At 33.9% G+C, this 15,074-nt stretch overlaps 1 protein-coding gene and 1 pseudogene across 1 annotated transcript; one reads left to right on the forward strand and one right to left on the reverse strand.

Annotated features, from left to right (window-relative positions):
* The first annotated feature begins 1,818 nt into the window (after nt 1–1,818).
* On the forward strand, nt 1,819–7,687 carry LOC142531191 (uncharacterized; annotated as a pseudogene).
* Nucleotides 7,688–10,548: 2,861 nt separating this feature from the next.
* Nucleotides 10,549–13,248, reverse strand: LOC142531583 (subtilisin-like protease SBT1.6). The gene has a single exon (XM_075637773.1). It carries the CDS (start codon nt 13,194–13,196, stop codon nt 10,896–10,898), a length of 2,301 nt encoding a protein of 766 aa, XP_075493888.1. The 5' UTR covers nt 13,197–13,248; the 3' UTR covers nt 10,549–10,895.
* Between the last annotated feature and the right edge of the window lie 1,826 nt (nt 13,249–15,074).

The following is a 15,074-nucleotide window of genomic DNA, read 5'->3' on the forward strand; positions in this document are numbered from 1 at the left end:
GAATATGTAATTTTCGATTGATGTAATTCTCTTTTAAATTATCGTAATTCGTTTTCTTTGTATTTTGTGTTTTTTTTTAAAGAGATTGTGTTGAATAATGTTTTAAATAAAAGAGTCCAACTTTTTTTTCATTTCTTAATAATATTTTAATGAATATTGGAATTAAGTTATTTTTAAAATAATAATACTATTTATTTTTAGTAATATTTGTTGTAAAATTTTAAAAATATTAGAAAGATATTGAAATATTAAAAAAAAAAAAATGAGTAAGTGGACAGTGAGACCCATAAATAATGAAAGTTGAAATTAAATGAATGTGGGTGTGTGTTAATAATGGGGAAGTGTTAATGTAATGAATATGTGGCTCGTGGACCCCATCATTTTTGATGAGATGGAGAGTTATTAACATGGATTAATTCCGACGGATGCGGATGCCCTTATACAAGTCCCATATTTTATAAACCGAAGGTATATAGATATTAATCTGAAGAAGACTTCTCTGGATGAATAATTCGGAAATTTCCTATTACTTAAAGGTCAATGATCCAATTTAATTTTTTTATGTAAAACAATTAAATAAAATAATAATTCAACCGATGACGAAAAGTTGTCCTATAAATTAATTAAGAAGCATTTAACAATGTTGGATTTAATTATGACAAAAATTTATGTGAGACGATATTAGGATCATAGATCTTTTATTTGGGTAATTTATGAAAAATATTATTTTTATGCTAAGAGTATTATTTTTTATTGTGAATATCGATAGGATTGACCCGTCTCACAGATAAAGATTCGCGAAATCATCTCACAAAATATCTATTCTTTGATTATTTAGAACGGTAGAACGGTTCAGACAATATAATATATTAATTCAAGATAAATATAAATATATGAAGGATCACGTGAAATAAAAGATTCTTGCTTCCAACCACTTTTTAAATTAAAATTTTAAAAACCACTCATTATGCACTTATTTCAGTTTGGAAAATATTAATGTCGAGTTTACGAAAAAAAAAAACGAAATTTAATTTAATTTATTTTTTTGCTACGTCCAGTAAATTAATTACTTGGTACGATTAGTTTTAAAATATATATCCTATTATCGAACTCTAATCTAGATGTCTTTTATCATTATAACTTTGACATTATATTTAATTCAATTTCACTACTTTTTTTTTCCTGAAAAAGTGTAGTGTTATATAACAATTGGCAAAACTTTGTATGAGACGGTATCACAGGTCGTATTTTGTGAGACGATTCACTTATTTGGGTCATCCATGAAAAATATTACTTTTTATGCTAAGAGTATTACTTTTTATTGTGAATATCGGTAGGGTTGACCCGTCTCACAGATAAAGATTTGTGAGATCGTCTCACAAGACACCTACTCATAACAATTTAATCAGGTAAACCATATTTTAAAGTATTTAATCTAAAAATATGTTACTAGCTCATATAAAATAAATAAATGAATCAGCCGAGTCAATTATCAATCCACCTTCGAGCTAGCTCTCTAACATGCACACTGATTCAACATTTTAAGAAGTTGATTATATAACTGGTGTACTAATCATTCAATATATATATATATATATATATTGTATGTATGTATGCATCTACTCTTTTTTTTCCCCAACACACACACCAGAGCCAGCTAAGGGAATACCTTTAAATTTGTCTCAAAGACATAATGAGAATATTTTATGTCTAATTTAATGATAAAATGTGTTTGGTGAGAAAAGTCTAACAGTTTAAGATTCCTTTGAGAATTTGGTGTATACGTATATATATGTATATATGGTGGTTCTTGGTATGCAAGCTGGGAAGAAGAAGTAGTAGCACATGATATAATTTGGTCGTGGAATTAAACAAAAATGGATAATTTGAAGAACTTGATTCATCTGTTCGTGACGGTATTCTTGTCGACGTTCGCTTCGTTATTAGTGAATCCGACCATCGCCGACGTGACGATGGAGGCCATCTGCCCAGGAAAAAATGAATGCTCCCTCGCACTCTTATCTTACAGGCTTTCAACAAGCGGTATATTTATATTTACACACACACACACACTCAATTGTTTTGTTGATTTTCTTTTTTCCTGGATATGTACGAATACGATCGACATGCACGAAGTGTTCTGTTAATTTCAAGGCATGGAATTTTTGTACGCAGAAGTGAATAATATTTACGATGATATTTCATGCACAGTTTTAGAGTTTTTATGAAACAAAGTAAGTATAATTTGGAAACGGGTATAGAATTTCGAAGTTTCCCTGTAAAAATTATCGGGAAATGAGTTTATAATATAAACCATCAATTATCCCAATATAATATATAAACTATCAAAGTCCTTGTAACACATATCATTAAGTTTAACTCAACTCATGGAAAATATTACTTTTAGTATAAGATACGAGTCGAGTTGATCTGTCTCACGAATATAGATCCATGAGAATTTACTTTTAACTTAAAGTTTGATTTCATATAATTATCATAAGAAAATTGAAATTATTATTATATTTCTTAGAAAGCTATTTGTTTTGTGATGTATAGGAACAAGTTACTGATGTAAAAACATTTAAAATAAGATTTGTAGAGTTTAGAGTTCGGCTTACTTATCCGGATGTAATCTTGCCATTTTTTTGGGTTAAATGTGAAAACGAGATTGCGCACGGATTCGAAATTTTACAAATTTCATTAATTCCAGGACATATCTTAAAATTTAGTTTAAAATAAACGAGTTGATACTTTATACAGGTGATATTTATAGTTTTATATAAAAAGTAAAAAGAAAATTATGACAGTTATAAGAGTTTTTTTTTATTGGAATAGTTGTTTTTTTTTTAAAAAAAAATAATAATTATCTGTTTTTTTAGTACTCATATAGAGTTATATAATTTGTCAAGTAGGGAAAAAAAGTAGTATATGAATTCCAAGATGGAAGGTGAGCGGATGGAGTTTTGAATTTGATGATGTCAAGTTGGATATGTGTGTTCTTACCTAATTTTGTCTTGGACTAATGATTATTAACTACAGAAATACACAAAACGAGGTCGTTTTATTGCTCAATTTTATGAGACATCGATCTAACTCATGAAAAAATGTCATTTTTTATATCAAAATATTATTTTTCACATTAATTATAGATCATGCCAACCAATCTCATAGATTACGTCTCAACAGAGACATACTAATTAATATATTATAAAAACGCATTCAATTATGTAATAGAAAACAAATAATTATTTTAACTTGTGCTTGCATGTTATTTTCTTCTCCTCTCGATTGTGACCTACCTCATCTATGTTTGGATACTTTTTTATAACGAAATTGGGACATACTTTTATGAAAGAAACTAGATTACTGATGAAGCGAATGGAAATAAAATTTAATGTTTCAAGTGATTGATTTATTCCACCAATATCTATTTACAAATCAACATATTAATTTTACATTTAATTATTTTAAATAATTTATTCAGTTTATATTTAAAAAAATTGATTCAATTAATTAAATTATTAAATACTTTACTTACTTTAGAAAAATAATATAAATTAATTAAACTAATTTATATGAATAATTCATTTCAATTAATTTATTAACATAATTTATTAAATAATAAATATATAAAATATACTTATTTTATTTATTTACCAAATAAATAAAATTCTCAATTCTTTTTATAAATTTACGAAATAATTAAAATTGGGAAAAAATGCAGAGAGATTGTTACTCATATATGGTTCGAGTTCGAGGTTAGATTTGAAATTGTAGTTACATGCTTTGTGTTTATTGAAATCAAATTGCGAATTCCAGCAATTGAAAGAACTCAAGAATCTTTCTGGAAACTTCATGTGGAAACTATATATGATCCTAGATGGTGCATGCATCACTAATTTGATACTGCTTTAAATTTGTATATATATATATATATATATATATATATAATCTTGTAATTTGTTGTTTTTCATTTTATGTCTCGTCGTGGTGATTCACTTTCTTAGTTCATTGATTTACATTTTTTTTCCGAATTTTATTTGACTTTCTATTGAAATTCCGACCGCAAGTACAAAAATGAGTAATAATCTTCGACTAGTACGATTCAGTTTTGTTTAGTTTCACTTACATAATTCATGCAGGTTGCGGGATTGGGGTCGGTGGTAATGACTCCACTTATCGGCAAGCTGTCTGATGCTTATGGACGAAAACTTTTGCTGACAATCCCCTTGACCCTCGGCAGTCTTCCACTGGGTATGCAAGCCACATGATCATGCATTGGTTGAGTTCCCTGTTTTGACACAAAATTTTCTATTTATCTAAAAAATTTATCTGGAAAATTGTGTGCAGTGATCTTGGCATTGAATCGGACATCAACTTCCTTCTATGTGTATTTCGCTTTGAAGACTATATCTTCCATGGTCAGCGATGGTGGTCTCATCTGCCTTTCCCTTAGTTGTTTGGTTAGTAAAACACTATCACATTCTATATTTTGTGCTTCTGTATCAGAATCTTGTCCACACTTACTGTTTGGGTTGAGTAAAAAACCGTCTTTAAATGCGCATTCGGGCCCCAAGGTGATGATGTTTTTGGAAATTTTTAATAATCATAAGAGTTTTGCATCTATTTTAGCTAGAAGCCTTTCATTCATGTGTATTTCCAAGGGGGGCAAATGCATTCACCCTCACTAGTTGATGCAAGTCGCTTGGCCTAAAAATTCATATTATTTTGCATAGTTTTAGTTTGGTATTGTGAAAGCTGGATCTGAAGCATATGTAATTCAAGCTGTTGAAATTATAGTTTTAGTGCAGTGTTATGATCATCAGATGTAAACATTATTATTCAGGCTGACAATGTATCCGATGGGAAACGTGTCTCAGCGTTTGGACTTTTGTCTGGTGTAATATCAGCAGGAACCGTCTGTGGTACATTAGCCGCCCGATTACTTTCCCCAACTCAGATATTTCAGGTTTTTCTCACAAACATGCTACCCTTCAGTATCCTCAATGTTTTGGCAGCTGGTCAGTTTTATGTTTCCTTTCATTTCAGGTAGCAGCAGTAATATCTGTTTTAGCAGCAGTGTACATGAGAGTCTTTCTTCAGGAAACGCCTCGCCACATTAATGCTCTGGAGCAGCCAATCTTGAAGTTAGAGACTGAAACCAATGAGACTGATAATGAGACAATGAAGAAGACAGAGGGGACGAAAGGCTCATTTCTTCAGGATGTAATTCATATGCTGAAGAGTAGGTAGGATGATTACTTGTCTATGGATTTTGGCCTCAATTTAAACTCCATGACTGAAGAACGCTTCGCTTTCTCAACCATTTTCATGGATAGGTCTATAGAGTTTTTTTTGAAATCTTTCTGATCATCATCTTTATGTGCAATCTTGAATTTCTTGATGAGTTTTTTTCATGTTGATGTGCTACATTGACTTAACTGCTGAAACAGGTGCATTTTCAAACATTTTCCTCTTAATTTTGTCGTTTAAACTCTTTCTTAACAAATAGCTATGGTACATGAACTTCAGTAATCCGACATAGTTTTTCTACTATCATGGTGCAAAGGTCTAGTTTTGACTCTAATATGCTTCTATTGCTCTCCTGATTTTACAAGTTCTGTTATGAAATACATGGACAATTTGCCACTTTTCAGCATAATAGAGAATTTTGATGAATTTTATGAAATGACAGTCATTTCGACCTCTGATTGTATCTGCAGCACTACTCTTTCGCTCGCAACAGCTATATCTTTCTTCAATGGCCTTTCGGAGGCAGGAGTTCAAGCTTTCTTGATGGTAACCCCCATATGTTTATGCGAGTTTCATAGTTAATGGCCAAGACATGATACCACATTTCTCTTAAGTTTTCACAGTATATGGTCACGAAATCATAAGAAACTCAGCGATCCATCCCAGCATGTAACATGCTGGTGAGTTCCGCATGGACATTGTACTGGCTGTAATCATACTTCCAACGAATCCTTTTTTTATCTTTATTTTTTCGGAATATTTAGGTATTTGCTAAATGTTGTAATATCTATGTATGGGAAAACCAAAATTGAGGGTGCTTCTCAGCATTGCACCGAATGTGATACATGAAACATGCAGATTATGTCAACAATGATGTACCTTTTTTTCCTGCAGTATTACTTGAAGGCACGATTCCAGTTCCGGAAAGACCAATTTGCTGATATATGGCTCATCACCTACATTGGAGCAACCTTATCAAATGTATCTTACAATTGCTCACTTCTGATGGGTTTTCCTATGTTTCCATATTTTCTTTTTTATTCATTTTTTTTTGGCTCTTGTTCTATTAATTGTTTGGTTTGGTGATTGATCTGTGAAATTTGAAAAACTTTTGAAGATGCTTTTGATGCCTATCCTTGGTCCGATTTTAGGAGAGGAGACATTGCTTTCTGTAGGACTCTTTGCTGGATTTCTGGATGTATGCTACTTCCAACTCTTAAACCTTCTTTTATAGCAATAAATTAATGAATCCTCTGGAAAAAAGGGAGATTCTTAGTTGCATTTTTTCCTTGGTTCTGTGCAGATGTTATTTTACAGCATAGCATGGTCTCCGTGGGTAAGATTTCTGGATCTTCTAATTTATATTATACAATGTCAATCCCCATTAATGGTACTTGAATTTTTTTCATTACAAATTTTATTTCAAGTTCTCACCACTTTCATAATCTGCAGGTGCCTTATGTCTCTTCTGTGCTGGGAACCTTCCTTTTCCTCACTAGTCCTAGTGTAAGCTGCACAAACTTTCGGTCATCATCCGATTTTACTACTTGTTAAATTTATCAAATCATGAAAAATGTCTCTGAAACTTACAGATAAGATGCATTATTTCAAAGCAAGTTGGGCCCTGCGACCAGGTTACTTTCTCGACACATGGATTTCTTAGAGGCTTGGAAACTTTTAAGGGCCCTCGGTCCTCAACCAATCGATGCTTTAATCCAAACAGAATCGCTTTTTTTTTTTATCTATGGTGGAACACTGACATTAGGACCGTGTGTTTGCGTATATGTATCAGGGGATTGCTCAAGGATGCATTTTGGGCATAGCTTCACTTGCCAATGTCGTGTCTCCATTGACATTTAGTCCTCTTTCAGGTAAACAAAACTTCCCATTTGTTCATGTGCTGGAATGGTTGCGTATGTAAACAAAATTCCACATCGTCAAGTATTCTTATCTTAACCTTGTTTTCCAGCTCTATTCTTGTCCAATAAAGCTCCTTTCCACTTCCCTGGTTTCAGTATTCTCTGCCTTGGACTTTCTTGGGTACGTAGATTTATCCATTATATTTCATAAATAACAGGCACTCTCATTCCTAATACAAAATATATGGCCATTTCTTGGACTAAAACCTTCATTTATGTGCAGTTGATAGGATTCATTCTTAGTATAATGATAAAGATTTCGCCCCGTTTCTCTAGAGACCGCAACAAGGTCTGCACTTTGGCCTAATCCAATGTCGAGTTTCCGAGAAGGCTGATTCATTGTTTAAAGTTTCTGTTTCTCGAAAAATATTTCGGAACGAAACATGTAGATTTGTGTGAAGGGCTGTTTCAAGCACGCAATGGAATGCATGCAATCTGTAAATGACAATTCCATTCACAAATTGAGGACGTAAATATGATCTATATTTCACTAACATTCGTTGTTTGCAATAAAGTTTGATTTTTTGTATATATTCCACTGCACAGTATCTCCCCAACTTCTAAGCCCACAGATAAAAAAAAGGCCTACATTGTTATATTATTATGTATATTGAATTTAAGCAGAGATGTCAATGTGACGGGTATGGAGTGAGTATGGGTAAACTTAAGACCCGTCCCATGAAAAAAACTTTGACCCATTACCCGCCCCACCCCAGTTAAATATTCTTCGGACCCGTCCCACCTCGGATACGAAACTAGCCGGGTAGACCCATGAGACACGAATTTTTTTAAAATAAAAACAGTAATATTTCTTCTCACATGACTGAATTATGAAACAGACAAGCATCTAAATACAACACAATAAAAAATTAGTTCATGTTTTCGACCACACTTAATAATAACAAACAAAGTATTTTCACGGAATAAAGAATTACATAAAAAAAGAGTTGCTAGCTCTCCAAAAAAAATCTTGACATCTCCAAAAATAAGTCATAACATAACTTAAACAGATCAATATAAAATTAGCGAGTAGACAATATTTCAGACACATTCTTCGGGATCATCTTCATCAAGAATGGTGAGACAAGTTGATAAACTATTTGAAAAATTAACTACAAAGTTAAAAGGTAGAATTTATTTACACATATATGGGACGGGTATGGGGAAGGTATTTTAGGACTCATGACCCGCTCCATTTTCGGACGGGTCTTCAAAATTGTAACGAGACCCGTCCCATGACTCATTTCATATGTCCAAATCTGTCCCATACGCACGAGTCCATAACGGATCTGGATAAAACTCAAACCCATTGACGTTCCTAAATTTAACTTATAAGTCTTACCAAGGACCACATATTTTGTTATTTGTCAGTCGAACAAATTTTTAAACATAATAATATGAAACTTTTTATCAGTAAGATGATATTTGCCACAATTATTTTGTCGTTTCAAAGATTTTTTTTCTGTTTTTTTGGAAAAGATATTTCAAATCAGACTTGCTTTTAGTTGGTAGGCTCATCTCAATTGCAATTAATCGCTTGACATGACTCGTTAGCCCATGCAACGGGTCCCAATTTCACAATCAATTTATGATGGCAATATATACGCACATTAATTAATAATATTAAAGCAATATTATAATTTATTCATGTTAATAATTTTTCTTTTCCTTTTTTTTACTGAAATTTTATTTTAAACTGTTTAGTGATATTGGTTTTGAAATTTAAAATTTAACGGATTGTAATGTTATTTGGGTGATAGTTTAGTCATGGTAATTTTCTATTACGAATCTGGTAATAAAAACTTTGAAAAAATAGCAACAATGGCATTTGATTTCAAAAGGAAAAATTGTAATTTTAGTATTGTCAGCCGTCGGATGTTTGATTTCCATATAATATAGTTGATTTTTTTTTTTCAATTTTCCACTCGATTAATTGAATCTATTAAATAGTTCTTATTTCGTTAATATTTTCTTACGTAGCTCATATAACGAGAATAAAACATACAGAGAGTTGATATTTACACTCCATTTTGTGTTATCAATACTTCACTTCGTATGTAAAATATGTGTCAAATTTATTCAAAAATGAAGTACAAACAACCAGAAATAGAGTGTACATATCAACTCGCAAACATATATTATACACATTGAAGTTTATATGAACAAACATAAACGAAAATGACAAGTTTTTCCCCATCTCATTTTAAAATATTGAGGTGTCGTCTTGCTTTATTTTTCCATCTTTGTTTTATTTTTAGATTTATTTTAATATCTGTACAGAAGTGACGTAAGTGCACATCAGTATTAAATAAACAATATTCAATAGATTTAGTGACTTCTGTCAAAAAAATATCAAAACCAAAATAAATCTAAGCTATCGAATAAAAATCAAACATTAACATTTCCGAATTAGAATTGTTTATGAGCATATGAAAGTCCATGACGCTCGATAGCTTTTCATTATATATAATTATTATTCACACACACACAAATATATAATACATCGTATGATGTATTTTACTGAATGATTACTAGACTAATGAAAATCAATAGAATGAATTTTAATCTGTAAATGTTCATATCATCATTAAAAAATAAAATCAAATATTGTATTTATATATATATATATATATAATATACACACTCAATTTTGGATTTAATCAATTATAATTTAACTCAATGATGATGGAACACAATTATAATTATAATATAATATAATTATAACAAAGTTAAAAAAATCGATTATATTGTGAAATGGAAAATAATTGGCATCCCATGTGGAACAAGGTTGGAAAACTCAATTAAAGCCTTTGATCCTGGGATGTGGAACCCCTGCCTGCCTCATTTTTCCTTGCATAAATTAGATCACAATAATGAATAATATAATAATGATAACAATGGCAATAAAAGTTACTTGAAAGGCAATAATTATGGTGTTTCGCAATATTGAAATATGAAATTCACTTTACGAAGAATACTGTCGAACCACTTATTATATCCTACAAACATATCTACTTCAAACTAATAATGCTTTGTAAAATTTAATTTGACATTGAATACCATAACAATTTTAAGGTCCTATAAAACAACTCCAGTACATTGTTTGAATCGTTTATAAATTAAGTCAAACACCCTCAAATAATGCTAAAAACTCGTGTGAAACGATCTTACAGGTCGTATTTTGTGAGAGGGATATGTTATTTGGATCATTCATAAAAAAATATTACTTTTTATGCTAGAAGTATTACTTTTTATTGTGAATATCGGTAAGATTGATCCGTCTCACAGATTAAAATTCGTGAGACCGTCTCACAAGAGACTTACTCCTAAATAAATAGAAAACTAACTCGATTTATCGAATGTCAAGAACACAAAATTTCTATACAAAATTTCTATTTATTAAAATCTCGTTAGATAATAGCAAAATCTCACGATTGCACAACTCCAAACAAAGCTTCTCTTTCTTGCACTCTATTTTACATAACGGTAAAATTCCCACAAAACACATTTGATTCTCACAAGTACATCACACTATTAGGTATTCACATTACTCATAAGTAACAAACAAAAAGCGATAAAAAACAACTCAAAAATATTTTTAAAAAAAGAACAAAAGAACATACAAACACGCAAACTAAAAAGCATAAGCCCTTTCCCAAGCTTACCCTACAACTCCTCCATTGGATCATTCTAATAATCAAGATCCGCTATTTCTACCCGAATCTACAACGGGTCGATTTGGGTGACCACAATGGGGCTCCGAACCACATGCTTTCCGTCGAGCCAAGAAAGTGATCCGAACAGAGCCCCGGATCCACCCATCACCAAGTTCTTAGCATCAACGGTAATTGTAACATAGTACCCGAGCCTCCTGACTGACTCCGAGAAGACCAACTTCTCGGGATTGACACTAACCTTGACCCCTTTTGGCTGCTCGACTCTCACTCGATAAACCGCATTTGCCTCTCCGACATTCGTTGCCATACGAAAGAATATCTTTTTGGATGCTCCTTTGGACGAGCTTGGAAATAACGCAGATATTGATGGATAATTCAGACTCTCTGGCAATGACTTCCTAACCGGACAATTCACCCTGGATCGAGTGATCACTTGAATGGTCTTTGGGCCATATTCTATAGCGCACAAGAACCTTACGTAGTCGTCATTTTTAAGGTCATAAACGAGTCCAGGATCCATAGCTACATCAAGATTCAAGTGGCCGGCTCCATAATCATATGGAGTTGCTGGTTTTTTGCTAGACTCGTCAAGAACTGGGTTCCAAGAATTATCATTCAAATTCGCAGTGGTCATCATAGCAGACCGGATCGCAGCAGGGCTCCAATCAGGGTGTGCGGATTTAAGCAACGCTGCTGCACCACTTACATGAGGGCAAGCCATGGATGTGCCCGAAAGGATATTGAATTCGGTTTTTCGAGTGTCCAAATCCAGGCCAGTTGGGCCAACTGCTTCCGTCCAGGCAGCCAAGATGTTAACTCCAGGGGCGATCAAATCAGGTTTTAGAATCTCTGGGTTCAACCCATTCGGCCCCCTGCCCGAAAATGAGGCCACAACCGGAGCGGGTTTGATTCCAATGACCGTGCCGTGGAAGCTTATCGTGGCGGTGGCCTCGGGATTGGATGATAAATATGCCTTAATTTTATCACCTTCATCAGAGCCAATGGCGCAAGCTGGAAGCAAGTGAGCGTCGCCCACTAAACCTTCGCCATTGGCCACACCATTGGCGAGGATCATTCCCACCCCGCCGGCTTTCTTAACGACCAATCCTTTGGCGACACGGGGGCTGCTGCCACGATCACATATCACAATCTTGCCTCTAACAGAGTTGAGATCCAGCGAATTTTCCATACAAAGGGAGGCAGAGAGGACACCTGATTTACCGGGGTAAACTAGATGATACATTTTGCCATACAATGGTTTGCCTGAATACAAAGAGACGCCGAAAATTTTTCTGCCGTCACCGAGAACGATCTCTGCCGGAAAATTTCTGTCGATGGTGCCGGCACCGACCGTGGTCATCCACGGCGCAAGGTTAGTCACAGACATTCCATTAGGACCGTCGTTTCCAGCGGAGGAGGAAACGAAAATCCCCCGTGAAACAGCACCATACGCTCCTATTGCTATAGGGTCGAGGTAATATGGCGAGGAAACTCCATCACCGCCGCCGATGGAAATAGAGATGACGTCGACACCATCATTCACCGCAGCGTCAAATGCTGCCAAAATATCTGAATCAAAGCACCCGGCATTCTTCCAGCACACTTTGTACACAGCCAAACGGGCCTTTGGCGCCACGCCCTTCGCGATTCCAGAAGCGTAACCTTCCATGCTTGCGCGAAACGCGTACCTTCCTGCAGCCGTCGACGCCGTGTGGGTCCCATGCCCGTCGGCATCCCTCGGGGACTTGAACTCGATGGTTTCATTAATGCCACCGACAATCCCTCCAAATCCAGCGGCAGCCTCGTGCCCTTTAGTAAAAAACCTAGCTCCAACAATTTTTCTGTTACAGTTTTTCCAAGTAAACTTCACACCAGCTTCGCAAACGCCCTTCCACCTTCTCGGAACCGGGCCAAGATTCAAATCAGAGAAGCTCCGGCGCTCAGGCCAAATCCCAGTATCAAAAACTCCAATAATAACATCAGAACCATAATCAGACTCAGACCACAGACCTCGCTGGTTCCGAAGCCCAATAAACTGCGGCGATCTTGTGGTATGGAGCTCCCGCCGGCGGTCTTCGAAGGAAGCTAGTACCGATGGATGCTGAAGAGTTGCAGCAGCCTGCTCTGGAGTCAAAACTGCAGCAAATCCGTTGAAAACAGTGTCGTACACATGGATAATGGTAGTGGGTTCCGTGAACTCGGAGGTGTACCAGTGGTAATGAGAGGGGAAAACTGACGGCTTGGATGAACTGTCCACTCTCACAATGTAAGTTCTGGCCGTTGGATGGCAATTTATTTGGGTCAGTGACAGAGTAAAGAGGAGGAAGAGAAGTAGAAGAGTAGCCATTGAAGAGCTTCTCAGAGGTGGAGGGAACTAGCTTTTAATAAATAAGATAAGAAAATTAAAAAAAGTGTCATTTAAGAGTTGAGTAGATCTTTTGTTAAATAGTCATTGAATTTTGAATTTTTATCATGTAGGACGGATCAAGTCTCTCAATATTTATTATAAAAAATAATATTTTTTTATATATAACTTAAATAAAAAATTCGTTTAATAAAATAAGAATTATATAAGTTTTTGTTTTGAAAGATTAAATTAAATAGTATGAATATGATTATTAATTCAGTTCGTGGGTTACGTAGAAAGACATAATTGTGTCTCGATACAGTAAAAATAAAAGGAACAAAGACGCACCGAATTTTGCTGCAATCGAGGCGGCAAAAGAATTATTTGAGGACAACAACGGCGTCGTTTTTAATCTTGTAGATAATATAATTATACATATACATATAATGGTAAGTGAAGGAATTTGGTCTTTGAAAAGAGAAAGTGTGGTCAAATGTCATAGTGGAGTCCCTTTCTGTAAATCTTTATTTATGATGATTGGACACGACGCATGATTTACCCCCTTTTTAATAAAAATATTTTTTGATTAAAATTGTCGAATAAGGTAAAATCATTGGGACAATATAGTAAATACATAAATTGGTGGGAAAAACAAAAATAAAAAGGAAAAAAAAAAAGAAAACAAATTGATAAAATAGAAAACAAATAAATAAAAGGGAACAAGGACATACCAATTGCTCGGAGTATTCTGGCAATTTTTGAAATGGACCATTACCCCTTCATATATAATGGAGATTGACGAGACGAGTTAATTATTTTAATCGATCTAAAAGGAAGAAATACCAGGCAAAATGATGATCGAGTGGGCTGCGGAAAAAACCAAAGAAGGTGCATGATAAACGATAATGCATGGTTAGTAAACAATGATCCCTTTATCGTCCAAACCAAACACGTTCTGGCCAATTGGTTTTAAAATTCTCTCTCTTTTGTTTTGAAATAAATATTATTGATTTTGATATCTTTCTTTATCAGCCAACCGTACACACCTCTGTACATATTGTTAATGTAACTTTAATTTATTAAATAGGACGAAACATATCAAAATTAACACGTATCAAAATTATATATAATATATATAAAACAAATATGCTTCTCCGTTTATTTGTTGTTTTCAATTATTGGACTCCAATGATCAATACTGTGCCGATGGGAAATTAAGTCTACGCTGTACAGTTCATGTGCGACGCCGCCCAATTATTGTGTCCACTTAAATTCCTCGTGTGCATCATGTGTACACACAATTGTTTATATATATATATATATATATATGATAACAAAACATTTAATTGATTACCTAATTTTGTTTTGACTCAAGTTTTACTAGGAAATAAACTTATGATTTATGAATAAATACATCATTCTAACATTTCATCTCACGAAATAAACAATGTTTTCATATATGGACAATTATATAATATGTTCAGTACGCAAAATCGACACATATACAATATATCTGAAAACCCAAATATGTCTCAAGTATACAAGGGATGTCCGAGACATCCCCGATAGGGATGGCAATGAACCGGGATGGGGGCAGGTTTGCCTTTCCCATCCCTATCTCCGAATTCCATCCTCACCCCCATACCCGCCCCAATCCCCGTTTTTTCGGGTTCGGAGAATCACCAAATCCGAAACTTCGGGGATCAACTTCCCATCCCCGCCCCCATTCCCGTTTCAAAAATATTAATATTGCAAGACAATAACGAATTCGAAGATTTTCTCAAACCAAAACTTATTATAATCTATTATTATTAGAGATAATATTAATATTAATAATAATAAGATTATTAATATTTAAACAAATAATATTATTATTAT

Source organism: Primulina tabacum, chromosome 17 (assembly GCF_025594145.1).
Source record: "Primulina tabacum isolate GXHZ01 chromosome 17, ASM2559414v2, whole genome shotgun sequence".
Taxonomy (NCBI): domain Eukaryota; kingdom Viridiplantae; phylum Streptophyta; class Magnoliopsida; order Lamiales; family Gesneriaceae; genus Primulina; species Primulina tabacum.

Coding starts and splice junctions, on each gene's coding strand:
- LOC142531583 (XM_075637773.1), bottom strand. CDS start 13,196: ATGGCTACTCTTCTACTTCTCTTCCTCCTCTTTACTCTGTCACTGACC.